The sequence below is a fragment of the Pollicipes pollicipes genome, unplaced genomic scaffold (assembly GCF_011947565.3).
Source record: "Pollicipes pollicipes isolate AB1234 unplaced genomic scaffold, Ppol_2.1 Scaffold_3447;HRSCAF=4054_pilon_pilon_pilon, whole genome shotgun sequence".
In the NCBI taxonomy this organism is placed as follows: domain Eukaryota; kingdom Metazoa; phylum Arthropoda; class Thecostraca; order Pollicipedomorpha; family Pollicipedidae; genus Pollicipes; species Pollicipes pollicipes.
Genome location: NW_023596297.1, coordinates 34902647 through 34924077, shown reverse-complemented (window position 1 = coordinate 34924077; position 21431 = coordinate 34902647). Strand labels below are relative to the sequence as shown.

The following is a 21431-nucleotide window of genomic DNA, read 5'->3' as shown; positions in this document are numbered from 1 at the left end:
GACCAAATTCGAGGGTGTCTCGCCTGTTTGCTTGCTTGCATAGAATGCTGAACTTTTTGACAAACGCGAAGACGTATTAGCGTAAATTACACGGAAGCGTATTCCACACTATTCCGTCCAATGTTTCTATTTCGACAAAATGTATGAGTTTGAAGATTCAAAATAAATCGTTTCATTGAAGAATGCTTGTCTTTTTTATGCCATGGTCCATGGAGTCCTGTCTTCAGCGATGGCATGCAAGGTGTCTTGATTAACAGCGGATAATGACCTACAGCTCATTTAGTCAAAAGCAAGCCGCAATTCTTTCACTGATCAACTACTTCAGTTTTGTTGGTATATTACCAACAGATCAGCGCGTGGCAAGCAATCTCACACACAAAAAACTTTAAAAAATTAAATAAAAATAAATAAAAAAATAAATAAATAAAAATTTTTAGCACACACGAAAAATAAGGAATATTGCATCTCCGTCGACAGCTGTCTGTGACCCATTCCTTGAGCACCGACGAACGCCCAAACGTCAGGAGGATGCGCCCCTTTATGTAAACTTTCGCGTGTGCCCAGTACACACACACGCCCAACTAAAGTAAACTCATTTCGACTTAATGGCTTTGCCGACAGTTGCAGAAACCTCATCACATGCTGATCATTCGCGCAGACCGACCAATCATGATGGCCCGTATTATGAATTCTCCCCATGAGCCACACATGCTATCAATACTAAAAAAAAGTCGCACGGGATATAAACCGACATAAGGCAGATTGATAGTTGAGTGATTGGCGGGGATAATACATTTTTGCGTATGTCCCATACGCTTTATTACAGCAATCAGACAAAACTGATGAGCTGCGTAACTTGATTTCCTGGGAACCTGTTTCCAGCTCCATTATTATCTTAAGTCTAAAAGACAGGTTTTCTGGTGGTGAGGCAAACAAGTTTCTAAAAGACGTCCCATGTCTGTTCCATTCCTTATGAAATATCAGGTCTATTCTGTTCCCTGAAAACTTACATGCCTATCCTGTCCTTTGTAAACTCCCAAGTCTCTCCTGTCCTTTGTGAACACCATCAATCAGAACACGAACGAACTCCGGGAAGGTAAAGAAGGCGGAGTGCTTCTGGAAACGTATGCTATTTCCGCTCATGTTATCGCCACACTTGTCGGCAACTCCTGAGTTTGGCGCGGCTATATATATATATATATATATATATATATATATATATATATATATATATATATATATATACAGTCAACATGCTGAGCTTCATAAAAAATGCATTGCAGCTATTTGCTACAGGGACCATAAGACCTTGTTAAGAAAAACCTCAGAAGCGTGGAGGATGGCTATGGAATAACGCATCCTCATCGTGTCGGTCGAACAATAAATACTGGGGATGTTGACGCACCATGACAAATTCCATCTCGGTCACCAACGACAGGCATTTCGACGGCATCTGACGCATTAGGAGGGGATCGAGCCCATACGATGGCGCGCCTCCAGTCCGCAGGAGACAAATGCAGTATTTTCTTCATGCTGCCGATGCTGCATTTAGGGCGATATCGTCTGTTGAGGCTGTCGACGTTACCTCTATGATTTTCCTTATGAACGTTCTAGGTCAAGCTGTCATTGCTAACATCGTGCTTCAGTGTTCTAAGTTGTCAACCGCATCGATCTGTTGTCCCAAATATCCGCCACAGGAGCAAAGTCCGAAACACAACCGAACAGTTTCCAGCCAAGTGCAGTGTCAAAGATAGGGATGCAGACAGTTTTTATCTGCTGCAATATCTAAACAGTGGCACGGCCTCTACTTTACCCGACTCGATTCTCTTAACATTTATGGGTACGCCCACGTATACGTGAGGCCAGGCATCAGCTGAACACGTACTGTGAAAAAATCGGACTTTTGTCAAGCAATACATGGTATGACAGTACGAAGCGTGGGAAGCTGGCTAGAAACTAACACGGGTTGGCCTCTGCATGAAATGTGATGCTGACATGACATCGTCTCGATACCTGCTTTGCAAGTGCATACATTATGGATGATTTCCTCGCGACTATGCTAACGGGACGATGCCAAACCATGTTAATGGTGCGACGCGGGCACATTCCGGACGAGATCATGACGGCCCGATGCTTTGGAGCGCCGTCATCGGCGACGGCATGCAATATGCACACGTCATGTGTCAGGCATTCTGTGGCGCACTGTGCTGAAGGGTCTTGGCGCAATCAGCTGAGGGGAATACTGCTATGACTCATGGGGGCCTGACCTCCGCGCTCGAGGACGAGGACAGACTTGATGGTGCGTAGTTGGCATCGGGTGCAATATCATTAAGATGAGCAGCAAAAAAACATTAGAATTTTAAACCCAATTTGGTCGCTGACGGTGGTCAAAGCGGTCGGCAACGCACGCTGGTCAAATTGGCTCTAAAACGCGAAATAAATAGCGGAGGACAGACTAAATGAAACAGTGGGCTCACCTTTTACACGCATGCATTGTTTGCGCTTCTTTATTTACGAGTATTATTTACTAGTATTGCTGCTTTACGTCTATTGTTTCGTCACATGTTCTGGTATTTTTTGTGTAATTGTTCCGCATTAATAAGATACAAACATACCGCATACAGAATTAGGTCGACCTTTAATGATACTCGTCCTTCTGCGTTGAAGAGCGTTTGTCATTAAAATCCGTCGATAACGGAAAAACAGCGTTTGCTTTTCTGAGAAAGCCTCTGCACAAGCATCATATTTTATCATGAAATATGGTCAGATTTCGCCGACAAAGCGTATCAGGGTAACCAGATTGCTTTCAGTGAACCCTGAAATTGGTTCTTTTCATCGATCGGTTCAGTAAGAAGACGGCCGTGTGCTTGACTGGTCACGGCTGCTGGCCTCAGCTCTGTGGCGGCATAGACGAGGCACAGACAGCACCGACTGGTCACGGCTGCTGGCCTCAGCTCTGTGGCGGTATAGACGAGGCACAGACAGTACCGACTGGTCACGGCTGCTGGCCTCAGCTCTGTGGGGGCATAGACGAGGCACAGACGGCAACACTTCCACCGTGGATGTGCTGTGAAAATGCTCAACTATCGCAAGCTGTGTGAGTCGTGCCTGGACAAAGTACCGTTATTTTGTGTAACAGTTATGACGGCTTGACATTGTGACATAGGCTTCACGGCTTGACTTGACCTTGACCCAGGTTAAGTACATATTTATGTTCCTTCCCATCCATTGATACCGCGCCTAGCTGCGGTGCATTCAACTTTACCGAATAGCATTGACTACCTTCAACAAGGCATGCGTGTATACCTTAAACCCCTTTAAGGTTTGTTCCACATTCCGAAATGGGAGAACTGATGCCGTGATCTAGTCTGGCTCAAATTCTGTCTCTAACTCGGACGATGTTTTAGGCAGTCTGGTCTGCAGGAGAAATCCTGTGAAAGGTATCCCATGAGAATCAGTGCGAGAGTGCCAGTCTTCGAGTCCTTGGTACATACAATGATCTGATGCTCCCCAGTTCAACAACGCACGTGAAGATCATTTAATGTCAGGAAAATAGGTGCATAATAGCTGGTCGATTGAAGTAAAATCGCCGCCCTGGTCAACAACTGGTTTTCGACACAGCCTGCAATTGGCAAATCCCAGTTCGGTACCACTATTGCACTTTTGATCCCAAGCAATTGATCTTGTCCATCATCCGATAGCGATGAGATAAAAGTGCACCCGAGAAAGCTCCAATGAGACAATGGTGTTAGGAAAAGTCGTCATGGCTTACCCAGCAATGAGGCAAACACCATCACGAAGCAGGTGCCCATGTAGACGTCGATGGCCTTGATGTAAGAGATCTTGGGCAGGGCCGCGTTGGTGGACGACATGAGGGTGGTCATGGTGAGCACGGTGGTCACCCCGAGCGACACCCGCGCCGGCGTGGCGTTCCGGTTCAGCCAAAAACTCACCTGAAAAGACCAGATCACGAGAGCGCTGTGAAATTGTCCTACTGTTTTTCTTTCCAAAACTTTTATCATCCACGAGAAGTAGCGCACCATGGGTCCACGATCGTTCTTAAAAATTTGACATCAGCCGTGTGGTGATGCATGAAAAGAATTGACTCATGAGTTTGGTCTGCCCTCCCTCACTTTCAAGATGCTTCTAATCCGCTGTTTGGCATAGCATGCATTCACGTCGGTGGTGTAATAATTCGGAATGCAACAAACACACGCCACGCATTCTCCCTGCATGAGAAGATTCATCTATCAAAAATCTGTTTTTGAACCCCAAAAAAGCATGGAAAGAAAATGCTACCACTTTTGCAGCTTTACTCCTTTCGTAGTCATTTCGACCAACGCACTGCTATAACGACAGTACCACGAGACAGTACTCACTTCACGTTAGACCAGTGCCAGCGTCAAAGCTTTGAATAATTTCGACAGCGTGAGTAGAAAATTTCTAAGGAACGAAATAGAACACATAAGCCAGTAACGTAATATAAGTATTTCACTTGTTTAATTTTAAAAAATATTTTGAGTTGAGCCCAACTTACGCAAGGCGACGTTGGGGATCGGCGCTTGCCACGTGGTGAGCTTATGATAGTTACGACGCCCTTTCACCGCCAGTGAGTTCACTGCGAGGTACTGCGGCTATGGCACGAACAGGGCTGACGAGTGCCTCGGACCAGCCATGGCGTGTGGTGTTGACCTCAGGCAGGCCCGCGTCCAGCGCTGCAGGAGCCATACCCCGTTTCCCGAAGCCCAGCGCTCCTCCATCGACTCGTGTAGCTTCATGCATTAATGCGTGCTCCCTTGGTCGCCCGAACCCGCCCAGTGACGAAAGCCGCATCGTGATATGATCTAGAGCCGATCAATCTCGCTCAAAGTTTTGCAACGCCGAACCCAAACTTAAGATTTGTGCCCAGTGCTCCAATAACGCCGATAGCCACTCAGACTAATTGGTCGATTTGACACCCCAATTAGGAGAGACGAGAGTCTATTGAAGGAAAATGCACAGAAAAGATCCCATCTAGCATTGTGCTGAAAGGTTGCAGGAGCTGCTGACACGCTGTCGCGCGCGGACGCGTCCTGGTGGTGTGTTTAAAAAAACATCAAAAGGCACCGCGACCTAGCTGACCTGTAATTACATTTCGCCACCCATTAAACGCATCATACTTCAATCGCCCAATACCTGTACGATGAAATGTTTGACATGCAGATTGACGATACAGTTTAGCGGCACACCAATGCTGAACACCCCATCCAAGGTAATTCACCTTGTCCGTTGTCAGATAGGGAAGAGATAAGGATATACCGGAAAAGCTTCACTTTACGATAATATTTTAACTACGTTGAAACGCCATTACTTACCCCGCATTTTACGGCACAAGTATTATCTTTTTATTCTATTCGCGTAGTACCTCATATTATAATGATGTCACTGATAGCATCGCAATGGTGTTCGCATTATCAGATCGATGGCAATGTTGTCCATTCGATGCAAGTTTGCGACTAAAAGCAGGCGATGTTGCACAACCGCGATGTCCCGCACCACCCAACCACCCTGTTTACTACGACTTGGTGCCGCACCCAGCGCCATTCGGCGACAGCATAAACGCGCCGCTCTCCCGGGCCACGGCGCGGCCATACCAGCGGCCAACGGTCGTCACCGGTCCGTATTTCACCAGCCGACCAGCGGAACGTCGAAAGGGCGGACCCGACGGCGACCCGGCTGAGCCCGGAGCCGGTCTGTGACATGGGTCCCGGGGAGGGCCCCTCCCCCGCCGGCGGCGGCCGGTCGATGGCGCCTGATCTGGGTGCGGGTCCACCCAGCGCACAGTAAGGACGCCGAACAGGCGTTGGGCCCTCCCCCGTCATTATGAGGCATCAATGGCCCCGTGTAATGCAGTTATGTGGCCAGGCGGCCCTGTCTGTCCTGCGTCTGTCTGCCTGTCGCATCTGTCTGTCCATGTCTGTCCCGCGTCGGCGTGAACACCGATGGAGCACCCTGCTACTCTGGCGTGACAGGAAATGGCTGAAGTGAGAGTACACACGAAAAACAAAACCTGTGCTTAATGCGATGGGCGCCGGGAACGTAGATTCGGTCGTGGCTTTTACAACATCTTGAGTTTCTTTGAGCTTCCAACTCGTCTATGTACGTGCTCGTTTGATATAATCTAACGGCAGTCTCATTTATGGATGGGTTAGTTCCAGCGGTACTGGACTGCAGGCTGTGCAGCACGCACCAGCGGCCGCCGTGAAACATTCACCGATCCAGTTACAGTATCACGACAACGCCGGTCCACCCACACGCCGCTTACCCACGATATAATGACGATGAGGCTCGACGGCACATACATCTGGATCAGGTAGTAGCCCATGGAGCGTTCGAACTGAATTTGCAGAGCCAGTCGGGAGTAGTTTCCTGAAACGCCGCGACGTCCCGTCAGTGGTGCGTTGCATCATAGCTGTCTTCCTGTTCCGATGGTGCCCACCGCCACCGACACGTTATCGATGGCAGCTGCAAACGGTTATTCCGACGCTACAGCGCGTCATTGCTCCCAAATTACAGCCATTCGCGCCTGTTTCGACACGGGCAATTCATCACACGGTTCGTAATTGGCAGGATTATCTTGATTAGCAGTTCGACGTTTACAAACGACCGCAGAATGCCTAATTACGGGAGAAGACGGCATATAGCGTGCTGTCTGCGTGGGCGGCGGTCCGCACATGCTGTGGTCGCCGGCAGTGCATGCATGAACACGGGACTGAAATCTGAGCCTTGGCAGGAGGAAGACTAGGAGGCCGATCTTCATATCTGGTTGGAACAAGGGTTCCGACGGTAACACGGTGCAAGAAGCTGGTTGTCGCCGCCACCCATTGTTTTCGGTTCAGGAGCTTGCTTGTTTTTCTCTGGTCACAAGCTTCATATTTCTATTTGCATGCATTTTGCAAAACGCATTCGGATATGATTTGAGGTGCTTTGGAAATGTCGCAGAAATAAATCAGAAACCAAATGTGCATGCTGACTGCATGGCGCTCGAACTCTAATTCAGAATACTTGGCTGGCGCTTGCTATTGTTTGGCAACCTTTTAAACCATAAAAGTAAAGAATTTTTTTTAAAGATTTGATCCGAACCCTTTGAATGGATGGATTTCAGGGATCAGAGCTCACGCTAAGCAGTGCTTGTTGTGTGAGCCCTGACCCCTACCATCCGATCGCGCAATTCCATGTCAACGTCAGAATTTTGTGGCGAAAGCTTAACGTGCCGCAATGCTCGGCACGGTCCGTCCTGCCCTCTGACGTCAACTGACCTTTAGCGCGACCGCTGCCACCGGCCGCAGGCCATACCTGTCAAGGGCAAATAGCGAGCGCCCTAAAGCGACTCGAACCCACCCCGCCACGGGTGGGTTCGAAATTGACAAGCTTCTAAAACACAAAACATGTTTTTTTTACGGGCGGATCGCATGTCGTAGAGAGAAGATAACGAGGCCTCCCGAGAATGTGCGACATGCCAGCACTCCCCAGTAAGTCCGGGGAGTAAGTTGGAGGCTTCCAGTTGTGCCAACACCAGCCAAAGACAACTAATCGCGTATGTAGAGGCTGGTCTGTCGACCGCATCGACCCATCAACTAAGCACCTTTGGCACTAAGCTCCTGAGCGTTGCCGAGATTAACCTAGATTCAGCCACTTCGGCGCGCAGCGCCAAGAACCTCTAATAAAGGGCCTGCAATCCAGCCAAAAAGGCCGCCCTTCCGTCTGGAGGGTCCCCTAAGAGCGGGCATTGCTCTTGAGTCCACAATACGAGTGCGGTCGGAAGGGCGCTGCAATTATGGCGCGACGCGGCACTCACGGCGCAGTGTGTGTGGCCATCAGCGCCATTACGCTCCGAACGGCCAGATGGCGGCACTTTGGCCGATATGGCAGCACTTTGTCCGATATGGCAGCCGTAGGAGCTCCTCACTTTGCCGGTCTGTCGAGTCGAGTGGTGTGCCTCGTTAAGTTGGGTCTGGGGCCACTCGGCGCCCCACGGCCAGCCAGTTGTCATGGCTTTACATCAGCCGCCCCAGGAGGCTTGTCACGGCTTTGCAGAACACTTAATGCTATAGAGTGTGGCACGATAGAGAGCTCACAGGGCAATTACTGACGTTTGTTCGATGCGAACCGCGCCATTGAATGCGAAATTGGGACAAAGGCAATGTGTCACATGTCAGTAAGACTGACACGAATCTCGACAGCAGACCGGGCATTAAACAATACGTTAATTCGATGGCATGATATGTGGCAGTGGTATGAGCGAGTTGCGAAGGTTATCATACATTGCATGGAAAACCAACTTGCAAAACTATCGCCGTTTTCACGAAGGATCTCCAGTCGTTTGGTTCAAAATTGAGTAGAGATACGCAACTTGCCAACACATTTTTACGTTCTGTGTTAACAAAGCGGTCAAGAAAATATTGAATTTACCCTTATCCTTCTATGTACTTAAATTTCAATTCGTCTCCATTCATGTTAAGAATAAAATATACATATTGTCTTCTGAATTGACAGTGCATTTGGTAACTAATGCAATTTCCACAATGCGTACTTCCACGACATACTTCAATTGATTCATGCAGCTCTCAGCATCGCAACATTACAATGCTACAAAATTGGAATAATTCATGAAAACGGATAGGCTAGATGATGAAAAGGCACTCATCAAAGCAGGAAAGCTGAAGCTGTTTGCGCTGTGTCGACGATGGTCGACACAGCGCAAACATTTTCCCAGACGTGCAGTGGTTAATTCGTCTGTGGTGACCACTGCACGTCTGGGAACCCAGAGGTCCGGGATTAGATTCCTCGCTGTGCCCGCCCTCTCTGCCAGGGTGAGAGGTAGGCAACGCCATATCGCCTCAGCAGCTGAGTACGATGTTAAGTTCAAATGACGAGTTGTTCTAATGCTCATGGAAAGTAGCTAATAGATGCGAGTTGTTGAAAAGACAGTAGCTGTTAAACGACTGTTTCTGGTGTTGGTGGTGGTGTGCACTGTCACCACCAAAGACTCATAGAACTGTCGAAATGTCTCATAGAACTGTCACTCATAGAACTGTCATTGTCGCTACCAAAGGCGCATAGAATCGAACTTAAATACAACCGAGTTTCTTCTATGTTGTTTTGAACGATGTCAGTGCACATTTGGTGGTGTTAAAAGCGATAGCTGGTCTCAATCATTCATCTCAGCGTTGTTGTTTTTAAATTGGCCCGAAGGTAGGACTGGCCCTTGACGCCCAGGGAGAGAGAGAGAGAGGTGGATGGGGAAGAGAGAAAGAGAAAGAAAGGGAGAGAGGAGGGGAGAGAGAGGCTCAGCCTGCACTTAAAACAGTCCCGTTTTCACGCTGCTGCCAATTCGTGCAGCGATCAAAACAGCAATACGCATGGGCGCCTTTGCCCTCATGCTGCACAAGTGCATACAAACGTCTCGACAGGTCACTTCAAACACGCATGCTTCTAAGAATTAAGGCAGGGGACAATCTGTTATAGCTTCCTGAGCATGCCAGAAGCGGTTGCCTTTTGGGCAGTGAGTGGGGTGATCCATGTGTGTAATGAAAGTGGAACAGAAGTAAACTCATTGAGCTTCTACGACATTCAAGTCAGTGGTTCCCATACACTCAAAACATTTGTATTCTTTCCTGGAGGGTAAATCCCGGACACACGGGTGGAGGACACATATAATTTTGGGCACGTGCCAAGTGGTAACCTCGCGACATTTGCCATCGTCCAGCGAGCAACCGCTTGAATATGTCAACAAGCTCAAGGATTACTCCCGAGGCGATGGTCAATGCGTATGGTTTACCACCCCGAGGTTGGCACAAAAACTCTAAGTGCCATCAGCCCATACTTTGACAGCTCATTCTCCAGGAAATAATAGAAAAGGTTGAGTGTATTAGGCAATCAACCAGCCCTAAAAAAGCTTAAAACGAATCAGTTTCTAAGTGATCAGGCTTGCGTGGGCACGTAGAATCACGTGACCGTGAAACTTGAAAGAATTCGGAAACGAGTGGCCTTATGACTCGATGTGCCTCTTCGGTCGGCCACCAGCTACTCAGAAGATTTAGGCAGACAGGTGGAGATCTTCAGTCTCCGGAAAAATACGTTAATTATAAACCCAGTTTACGCAAAAATCCTCCTTCTCTCAAGTTTCAAGCAAGGGCGAATCACTTCAGGCCAGTCTTCCAGCCAATCACTTTTATGTGAATTTTTCAACGGGTAAATTTCAAGTGAACACGATTCTCAAAAGCTGAATTGCAGCAAAGATTAGTTACTCTACTTCTGTGATCCGCCCTTGTTTATCAACAGTGGTGTGATGAATTACTCAAAGTGATGCAGGGTGTTCCAAACAAAGGCTTCTCATCAAACCGAAGTGCCCGATTAAGCGCAGTTGGGCAAGTGTGTTGAGAAACATTTATGCGTACCCAGTGGGTTCATTTTCAGCGCCCCAGAATTACATCCACGGTCCGACTCGAGAGAGAATGGTGTTTACGCAAGTGAGCTTACCCAGTGACCATCTGACGGGAATTTATCAACTGTCTTTCTCAGCTTTGACTTCGCCAAACGTCATCGTGAAAGGAATTAGGTTCCTCTAGGGCGCTGAACGATCCAACCACTGACGCCTCCAACAAAATGCAAAGTTCCAGACCGCAAAGCAATGCCCAACTGAGCCTACTGCACTTCGAAATACCTGTAGAAGTTTGAAACAAAATCGTCCTCTGTCTGTGACCGATTATTTTGAACTGGGCCAGCGAGACGCCACTCTCCACTTTAACCGAGTCAGTCCCGTCCTTCCAGATATACTCGATCTCAGCTGTCGTGTAGCCAACTGCCAGAGGGAGAAGAGACAGCGCGATAGAGCGGGCCGCCGGTGCCCGTTCGTGTGCTGTAAGCGAAGCGTGTACGTCGGAGCGCCGCTGGCGGCGGTGCGCCTCGTGCAAGGCGGCCATCGAGCGCTGTCCCGTCGGACGATGGCCGACCCGGTCGCGGGCGGGCCTTGGGGGGGGGGGGGGGGGGCACGGTCCGGGCCGCCGGCCGCCGCGGATCTGTACACGAGACGGGCGCGAGGGGAGGGGCAGACGGCACCGGGCGCCGGCGCCGCCCGCTTACCTGTCGACGTCCCGAAGACAACGTCTGTCGTTTTGTGGCCCATAACTACAAACTGGGGCAACTGCACAGTTTCGTCTATCTTAACCGGCTCGGCGCCCCGCCACATATAGCGAATATCTCCAGTCGCGTAGCCGACTGCAGGTAAACACACATGGCCACGTTACGGTGTGGTCGGCGGGCCGGGCGAATGATGGGTCTTTGGGGCAGCACCAGCGGAGGGCTCCGCTCCATCGCAGAGGTCTTGGCGGATCATACTACTGTCCTCCCCATGAGATCGCACAACCAAGCACCCTTGAGAGGTTTCATACGGCCCGTGTGAACACACAAAACACACACGTTTCAGGTTTGAACCTTGACGAATGTTTGGGACTGTTCACTTCTGAGCTGCAGCTATTGAAAAAGAGAATTAGAATTGTCATACGTCATCCGGCCTGAAAATTGGGAGGTTATTTGTCTGAAACAAGATGTGCATTGTCAGTCATATGTAGCAAGGCACGTAGCGTGTCACAAGAAGCTGGAGACACATACATAGTGCGGTCTACATGTGCGTCATTGCTTAAGTTGACGCATCAAACTCGCAGTGTGCAACGACGCATGGAATGGTGTGGTCTTCCTTCAAGTTGTGGGGGCATTTTGAATCCCCGTATCTGTCTCTGGGACAAAGTAACAAGAAATCAAGTGAATGAATCGTGAAAGCCCCATATGTCCATAATTAATTTTGCTTATCCATTCGACCGAAGTTTGAACATCAGAAAGGCATTAATTCTCCAGCAGTCATCAGCTGGAATCCAGACCCTTATTAAAACTACGTCGATCAATCAATTGATCAAGCAAAAATCAGACCAAGGCACATAATGGCACGGACCGACTAAGCAGGGACAGAACGCGACGTCCGTGGCAGTCCGTGCGCTTCACCAATCGACAAACCAATCAAAAGGGCAAGAACAAATTACTTCCGCCGAAGGAACTAGGCCTTCGATGCCATGCACGCACCTCGTCAACCTGATAACGCCCGCGCTTCTTCGCTTTCAAATAGCGTCCTTATCCTCTGCCATCACACTGCGGACCATCCTTCGTGAATGAGCGTGGTTCACACATGTGACACATCATATGACACACATGTCAAGCGCGACACATGTCACACATGTTTATACGTGTGTATTACGCGGGTCGTGTGCCTTGGCGCGCTCCGTAGCGAGTGCATACGTACACGACTCGATCTGAAGTTCGCACAGCTGCCGGTCCATTGGGAAGTACATCAGGTTCATCGGGCACGACGCCGTGATGGTCAGCCTGTAACCAGAGCAGCGTCACGTTGAAATGCCCTTAGACCAGGGTCGACCAGTGCCACAGATCGCACACGAGGCTTTGTTTTTGGCGCGCTGGTCATGGTAACATGGCAGCATGGCAGCATGGTAATGGCGGCAACGGAGGCGAGATAAGAACGCTGGAACGCGCACGTGTTGTCTATCAGTTATTGGTATTGAAAAATAGACTGTGTTCTGTGACACGCCACCCACCTCAAAAGACTTTCTGTGTAAGTGTGATCGTCCTGTTTTTCAGCAGCTGCTGACTCAGATTGCCATGCATGCTGACACCGTCGTCATCACAGCGGGCAAAAGGCCTTAATTTAAATATTGATCACAGTTATGCTTGCACAGCAGAGAGAACACTAGCTTACAGACACTTCGCTACAATCGATGGATGACTAGTTTCCGACGAATTGTTGGCATGCGTTGACAAATGCTGGAGTTGGCAACGGAGTGCCAACCCCTGCGCAAATTCTGAAATTGGCAACGGAGGGCCGTCGTTGCAGGGTAAAAAATATATTGTTTCAGAAATGCTGGAGAGGATTGTCGGTGTTGATCTATAACAGGGTCCATGCTGGATGTTGGTCGGATGGCGAGCGGGTAATGTATCCCACCCTTAGGCGGATCCTGGGGGGGGGGGGGCATAGCCCCCCAAAACCTCTGAGAGTATGTTTTGCCCCCCCCCCCAAAAAAAAAACCTCCAGGCTGGATCCGCCCCTGATCCCACCAGTCACGTCACCTCGCCATGACAGAACAGAGATGCACAGTGCACAAACTAGACAGCCAATCTAAATATTCGAACTAAGTTTAGACTTCAAAGTAAACAGAAAGCGTTCTGACTGAATTGTTCAATGATGTTCTCAAAGCAATTACATTGCATGACCCGAGATGACGATGACTGCATCTGCGAAGATAATAATTTGGGAGCTGAAGCGGCTATTGTTCCAGAGCCATAGGCGTCATTGATCGCTTCCCACGCCCTGTGTGGGAGCTCTTACGTCACCAATGCTCCGAATAATGGGCTCCGTACCCTCCACAGGACAATGGCCAACTCCCGAGGGTGCGCCGGGGGAGGGGGTGGGGGTGGGGGGGGGGAGCTCTTGCTCAGAAACACCGCAACTGTGCGGGTTTGCTGGTGACTCAGTAGTATTTACCAGGTGCAAGTGCATTGTTCATACGACACCATTTAAACTGACAGTTGAATCCCCGCTGCCTGTTCCGAACTGTTTGCTGTTTGGCATACTGCTTGTTTTCGTTCCATTTCGATGCAATGTGCTCAGGCTTATAATAGTTGCCCTTGCAATACCTATGATATATAAAATTTAGTAGATTTAAGCAACGGTATCTTAAATATGATTAAAACACGTGTCCTGAGGTTTGTTTAGACACCAGAACTCCCAATCCATGGAAATGTTTAGAAAAGCGGGCGCGTTGTGTTCAAATCGAGCGCGGAATAGACCGAGACACAGAATTTTCGGGACAAGAGAGCGTGTTTGATCATGTACCGCGTAAAAATTCCTCCCCTTTCAGAACCGTGCAGCACTCAGCCCAGTGAGCACGGTCCCGCCTAACAAACCATGCTTGCCACCAAAACCCCTTCCTCGTCAGCTGCGCTTCCGCCAGGCCTGCACGCTGACGTGGTGACAACGAGCCTCCCTCACCTCCCTGCGGAGCCAACGGAGCGTGGCGCACGGCTGCGCTGGGGCGAGTCACAACAGGGGCGTGACGACGCGGTGCGTGACACCCGGGCCGTGACGGTGCGGCGCGTGACGCGGCTGCCAGCCTGATCACCCCCCGAGGACCGAAGCGGCGAGAGTGGAGCGACCTGGCGGTTCCCCCGCCGCGGCGCCTTATTACCCAGCTGATCTGCGCCGTCGCGTGATCTTATGCGAGGCGCGGAGGAGAGCCTGCTGCCGGCCGCTGGATGTGCCGACATTGACGGGTTACGAGCGGCGGACGGTGTCGGTGAGCACGCACGCACGGAACGAGGGGTGATACGGCGGCCACATCTACGGGGGAGGCATCAGCAATGTTTAACGCTAGCAAAGGTGACAAACTTTATGGTGCAGCGACCACGCCTAAAATGATGCCAAAAAGCTGTTATTTTTTAAATCAGCTGCTGATGTGACACAATATGGCGCAAATGGTGGCAGAACGGTATTGGCAAATCACTTGGCAGGTGGCGTTAGAGCTCAGTGACCTAGCCTGACCTGGCACCAAATCCCTTTTTAGAGTCTGTTGTACAATTAATGTAGCGTTGTAGCACTAGATTTTACAGCGCTTCTATATCATATTTTTTCCATGACATTATTAATGGCCCCACATGCGTGGCACCTTCCATTCTTGACCAGCGAGGGTCCTGACCAAATATTTGTCTAGAGTCGCAGAAGTGAATGTAATAATTTCTGAGAATTACCTGGCAGATTTCATCGATCAAAGTTGCTGGTCGTCCGATGCGCCCAGGCGACTTCACTCGCTTATATCTATCGAGGCGAATGATTTTGATATTACTCTTTCCCCATGGTCGTAATATTGCGTAATCAAAGCAGATTCAACAGCGGGATCTCCTTCAAACCGTTAGCCTGGATGTTGCACTTTTCGGAGTGGATTCGATTCTCCTTGGCTATATGGCGCTGGGGCATGCCTGTGCGTCGGAGGGGTGCACGCTCAGCTAAGCGATGCATTTTTGGCGGCAGTTTGTTATTGTCACTTATTATGGACATTAAGCCTAAGCTTATGGAAATGTAATTACGCATAAATCATATTTTAGAGTATAGCCTAGGCATAGCGTTATAGTAAACCGGCAGTTCAGCTAAGCTTATTGCATTTAGAGTGAATAAATTCACAATCACGCCAACATGTGTTAACTCGGGTGGTTAAGGCGGCAAAGGCGGTTAACTCAGGCCTTTGAGTGTTTATTTAACAAAGGAAACAAACTTAAAGCTATGTGGCTTCTTAAGCGCTATCGTCGTCAAGTGGGCGACTACATAGCAAATTACGTTCGGTGGCTATTCGCAAATGTGCATAATAAAATCATCAGCATGTACAAATGTCTTGATGTTTCATCAGTGCAATTTCCCTACGAATAGCGCTTGTCTAGCCATTGGATCGGCCCTTTCATTTCTTCAAAGCCACTGGCTGAGTGCGTCTTCCTTGAACTGTGAGAAAATGTTGAACGTCTATGACCTGGCCCAGCTGGGCCCGAAATCGATTTTTAGATTGGTATTGCAGCCGCTGCGTACTCGTGGCCGCCGGCATGAACAGCGTAGGTTCCTAGCTGTCCCCTAGATGGCAGCATATACTAAGCCCCTGCAAACACGTCTGTTCCGAAGACATGCGTGCAATGCGGAACAGCCTACAAATTTTACGAGACGTCATGCGCACAATGAATGACATCTCTCCTCCGCCCAATACCATGCTGTGAATAAATGCGGTCTGTGACGTCTGCTCATACCACAGCCGGAGAGACTTTTCCATTTTGCGTTTTCAGCTTGAAAGCTTCAATGCAACGTACCAGTAAACGTGGGTGTTGATTAATATCCTTGCGTGAAGGTCCCGGTTCTCCAAGAAGGGTTTACCCGCTCCCAATGCTTGTTTGGCTCTTTCCAACGCTTTGGTTGGAATGCGAACATGAATGACGAGAAGTTAATAGCACATGATGCCTTCTCCGGTCATCACTTGAAGGCTATAACTGCTATGCAGCTCAAATTAAACTTTTTTTGATAAGTGATACACAAAATTAATTTCCATTTATGAAAGTAAACTGGAATAAAACAGCAAGCAAACTCAAATTATGGGAGAATTTAGACCGTCTCGCCCGCGGCTCGCCCCTCCCCCAAATCATTTGCACAAACTGGTGCCAACAACAGAAGGTAGTGATAAAGCATCGTGGTCATCATCATGGGTGGCGCGACAGGGGGAGGGGCTGGGGCAGACAGGCAGTTGCCTCTCCTGTCGGCGAGCAGGGGGTAGGAGTATGTTTTTGCCTCCTCGAAAGTTTAGAAGGCCCTTTTCCAAACTGAAGAGGTTATAGCTGCCCGTAAATTACCCACATTCAGATCAAAGAGGTCCCTTATTGAGCTAGACAAGAATAAATCGGGCTCAGAAGACCCTTTTCTACGTCAGGAAGCCTCATTTCTGGATCATGAGGCCATTTTTGTGAATAAGATACCCACGCTACATAGGTATGTTAAATATTATATTAGGAGCTTGTTGCTGGCTCAGGATGTCCCGTTACGAACTAGGAGGCCCCTATTCTGGGCTGAGAGGTGTCGTTATTCAGAATGCCCCATTTCTGGAACATGAGGCTTTTTTCATGCGACAGATGGCCGCGGCTTCTTATCAGAATGCCCTGTTTTTGCATAACGCGGCTCCTTGGCTAGATTTAAAGGCCCATTCGGGAACCGAAAGCATCCTTGTCTGAATTAAAAGACCCCTCCATGCATCGGGTGGCCCTTTCTGAAAGAAGTGATCCTGTTTTGGATGGCCAGGCCCTTTGCTGGATAATCAGAAAGCCCCAAGTTTTGGATTTTTGCATTGCTGACATCTATTTACTTGAATGTAATGCATGTACTAACTTGGTAAGACCGCACGCTTGCGGTGCTCCTCCTTAAAACAACGCCAGGGAGACCCCCTGTGACAAGGCCCAATTTGGTCCAGGAGACGCCCTGAAAAATACCATGTGATCTTACCTGATGCTCCTCAAGATATCGCCTGTTGGGTATATTCTGAGGAACTCGTTGGACGTGGTAGCCAGATGGTAGTAGCTAGTTTTCTCGTTGGGGAAATATGTATCAGGTACCCACAGGTTCTTGAGGTATTCAGACCCGATGCTGAGCATGGACAGGCCTTCCTGGGCTTTAAAGCCAAGCCGAGGGTCTTGCCAAAATTGCCGGAAAAAGAAGTCGCTGGTGAAATCCTGAGAAAAGAGTTGTGTCAGAAACGCCGCATTCGTTTGAAATGAACACGATTCCCGCGCTCAACATGAATTGCTCGAGCGATTGTTCTGAGACAAAGCCCAATAAAACTCTTGTCAGTTACGATAAACTATTCTGGACAACATTGAGAGCAGTTTTGATTTGCATGTTCGTGTGAATCGGAAAAGATAGCTGCCTGCTTTGGCGTACCAGCATCATACAGTCTAATCGTTTTGTTGGACGTCACAGTTAAACGCACAAATAAGCAGAGGATTAGGTTCAATAAAATTAAGGTTTTCAGATGACACCACAGATGCACAGAACCATTGGACAACATGTTATTCATAGTTTCATAAAGACGCATAAATCTCGTAGGCCACTGCGGTATGCTCAAGTGATGCAATGATCTTTTACCGTAACGACTTATGCTTTTTACATAAAATGAACTAAGGGGTTTATGCGGCTTTATTTAGCTGACGGTTGCGCGATGAAAAAGCAGAACAGCCGATGTGCAGATGTGCCCAGAAAGGAAAGATGAGGTAGCAAGAGCTGAAGCACTGCATTTGTGGTATGTAGACAACATACACTTTGTCACAGCAAGTTATTGCGGCACCTTGAATAATAAATTTAAAAGTTACATCAGTTCGTTTCTGGGCTCAGTGCACGAAGATGTGACCAGGCTGTGGACCTGACATGGCCTGACCTAGCCTCGGGTAGTGGGCGAGGTTTGTCAGGAGTAGCAGCCAGCCCTGTCTCGTGTGGTGGCATCATTTAAGCCGGAGATAATAGTGAAGCTGGCGACATTTGCGGATTATGGCACTATGCAGCGGCTTGCGCGGAAGCCATTTTTGGCGGTGTCATTCCGTTAGCAGCAATCCATCTTCAGTTTAACACGTTATGTCATGTAGTATGTCCTCTCTGAGGAGAAATCTGTAGATCGACATCACGCATTTTGTTTAGGTTGTTTAGAACTGCTAAAATGCATTCCAGAACACGAATTTTGCCAAGTGGTGTCCAATACGCTTAGAATAGTGCTTCAATCCACAAATGTCACGGCCCATCTAAATTTTGTTCTCTTGGCAACTCACGCAATTTTATGACTGCCGGGATTATATTTTTGCTCACAATTTTGAGTAGAAACAAGTAAGAAACACAAATTAATATCAAATCAAGAACATATGTTGTAGGTATACGCATTAAGTGACTTCCTCGAAATAACCTCGAACGCACCTGATATATGGCCGAATAGTTTTGTTGACAGAGGTGGTGAGCAATAAAAGAACCTGCGACGTAATTTCTATAAAACGACGTTACTATCATACGCAAAACGAATATTATAACACAACTCCGGATATTGCTCTGACATAAACAAAACTCGCGCGGCCGACCCAGCCTGAGGCCAGAAAGCCACTTAACGCCTGGCGGCGCGCCAGTCGGACGACGGAGTCATGTTCGCGGGGCCGCCGCCCCATGCGCAGCCGAACGCCGCCTCTGCCGCGGGAGGCGGGTCAAGACGGAGACGTGCAAGAAGCGAGAGTCCAACCAACGCAAGAGAAACCAAGCAAACAAGTCCCGTTGAGCAGTCGCCTCAAGCGTCTAACGGTCGTCGGAGACACGCATTTTGTACCATGAGCACTTCCGAAACAGATGAGATCGACGTTAGATGCATGGTGATCCCGACCGAGACAGGGATACCTGAAAAGGCCATCAGACTCGCGTGACACGGCAAACTCACGCACTCACGCACACGCCCAATCACGCACGCTCGCGTTCGGCGCGCGGCGCCGAGCCCAGGCCCGCCGCCGCCTCCTCCGCCTCGCTGCCGTCGTTAAAGTGATCGGAGGGCGCGCGCGGTCGGCTGGCGGCGGAGCGCGCGGAGAGCGGGCGTTCCGCGCGCTCCGCCGCCCGGCCCTCCGAGCCGCCACGATCCGTCTCGTGGGGCGATTGAGCTGGCGGTGGCGGCGGCCGCCGCTCGGCAGGCGTGATTGACCCGCGTGAACGGCCGCCGCCGGCGCTCTTCTCCGAACGGTCGCCGCGACAATGCACCGCCCGGTGGCGCACTCCTCGGCCGCCGCCCCGAAGTTATGAATTTTAGTGGCGTTATCAGTGATCCGTCAATTTAATGTGTCGTCGGCAGCGGCCGGGCAGGCGGCGGCGGCGGCGGCGGCGGCGGCAGCAGCGGCCCGAGCTGGGCCGGGGCGCTGTCCCACTATCGCATCGGCCGCCCCACCGCGGCGCACGCGGCCAGAGATAGCCTGGCGTAGCGCGCGTCATCGCTCGCCGTAATAGCGGAGATTTTTTAACCGGGCGATTAGCAGGGCGGCCGTGCGCGTGGTGGCCGGGCGGCGCGCACCGGGGCTTCGGCCGGCGCCGCTCGGTCAGCTGTACACTGTACAGAGTGGGAGTACGCCAGTGGAGCACTCGGTGTGGCCAGAGCGGCCGGCCGGGCGTGTCAGTGGTGAGTGTGACAAAGAAAACGGCAGAATAGGCGGCGTCTAGGCTACAGTTCTGTACCATTCGGACTTCAGACAATGACGAAATACTGACAAGATGCATGGTGATTCCCACGTCCACTGCCGTGCCTGCAATACACAGCAGAGGCGTCAGCATTGCACGCGGGGGCCGTGCGGGGCCCCGGTAGACACGGCAGGACACTCGTTCGTGATACACAGTCAGTTTGGTACATATCAGTCACGGGTTTCTACGAGCACTGGGCAGACTTAGGTGTCGTAGCAAATATTCGTATTGCTTCCTTTGAAGTGGAACGCATTACATACGCGCGTAACATATTGCCAAGGCACGCGATTTGAATCTTTAATGCTCAGTTCGTTCATAAGCTTGATTAATTGCAGTCATCTGAGCACAATATTTATTCTGAGTGGAGACTGCTTGCTGCATGCGGTACTTCATCATACGACAGTGCCGTTCGCGAGACGTGTTCAGCGGCTCACCACAATACGGAATATCCCAATAAGCACGATCGACCAACGGGACTCGAGAGTTAAAAGCCAATCTGTATTCCGACACCGCATCTCAGAAACTTCAAATGACTTTTCGTAATGAAGAAAGTAGGTCATAAATTTCCTCCGGCGGCTCGGCGGCCGCGGCGCGGTCTACCTCAAAATATTGTTATTTTGTCGGCGTCCCCCGTGCGTGCTGCCGCAGCGCGGCTCGTTTAGGAGTGTCCGAAGATGGCCGGGAAGGTGCGTCGTGCGTCTCTGATAAAGTGGGCCGGGGCGGGCGAGACGCAATATTTATGACGTGTGTTGGGTGCTTTATTGCCGGGGTGGGCCCGGCCCAGTGCGGCTGCGCCGTGGCCGCGAGACGGCCGACGGCGGCGGCATCAAAGCCTGGCGGCGGATATTGCGCCCGGTCGGCCGGTAGTGCCGCCCGCTGATTGGATGACGCCGACGTCAGGGGACGGAACACGGTGTGGGGACCACCACGAGAGGGAGACCGGACACAGCGAGGAGACTGATGTGGCGGGAGAGACAGGACACGGTAGGGGAGTCCGGACACGGCATGAGAGACCGAAGAGGGCAGGGGAGACCGGGCACAGCAAAGAGACCGGACACGGCAGGTAGGCAGAACAAAGCGGCGTAGATCGGGACAGGCCATTGACACCGGTGCACCTGCCGAAAGAGGCGGGACAGGACGTAGACAACACAGGACGAGACAGGGTAAAAGGCGGGGTGGAGGAGGCGTGCAGAAGCAGGGATGAATGCTCAGGCTGGGGTCAGGGGACACGATAGAGGAGACCAGAGAAGACAGAAGAAGGGCACAGACTGCACGTGGTGGTAGAGGATGCCCATCACGCTGTCCCACACCGGAAAAGAAGCCTGGTGTAGATGGGGTGTGATTAGGCCACGCTGGCAACAGTTATACGCGGCACATGCGGGGTAGCTGGAAGCGGGCATGGTTACTTGTTTCAACAATTTCGTGTGGTACGTTTGTGGTAGATTGCTCGGTGTGATGCTTCATTGTGTTGTTACTAGTTTGGACGTTTGCGTCTCGGCTGGAAGTGGGCAATATGCTCAACAACTTCTTTAATCTCTATTACGCAGGAATTTTACACAGAACG

General features: G+C 50.1%; 1 protein-coding gene across 4 annotated transcripts in view; it reads right to left on the bottom strand.

Moving 5' to 3' along the window:
- The window catches only part of Rdl (Resistant to dieldrin), a 73071-nt gene that overhangs the window by 11163 nt on the left and 40477 nt on the right, over window positions 1-21431 (bottom strand). The window contains exons 3-8 of one of the 4 annotated variants that reach the window (XM_037214098.1): window positions 19865-19932; window positions 17126-17352; window positions 12335-12417; window positions 11125-11259; window positions 6305-6408; window positions 3773-3953 (exon numbers count right to left, since the gene is read on the bottom strand). In XM_037214098.1, coding sequence (XP_037069993.1) covers window positions 3773-3953; window positions 6305-6408; window positions 11125-11259; window positions 12335-12417; window positions 17126-17352; window positions 19865-19932 — 798 coding nt within the window. Of the gene's footprint in view, window positions 1-3772; window positions 3954-6304; window positions 6409-10705; window positions 10844-11124; window positions 11260-12334; window positions 12418-17125; window positions 17353-18977; window positions 19143-19864; window positions 19933-21431 lie in introns of those variants that run through there. The other 3 variants (XM_037214097.1, XM_037214099.1, XM_037214100.1) reach the window with 3 other exon arrangements.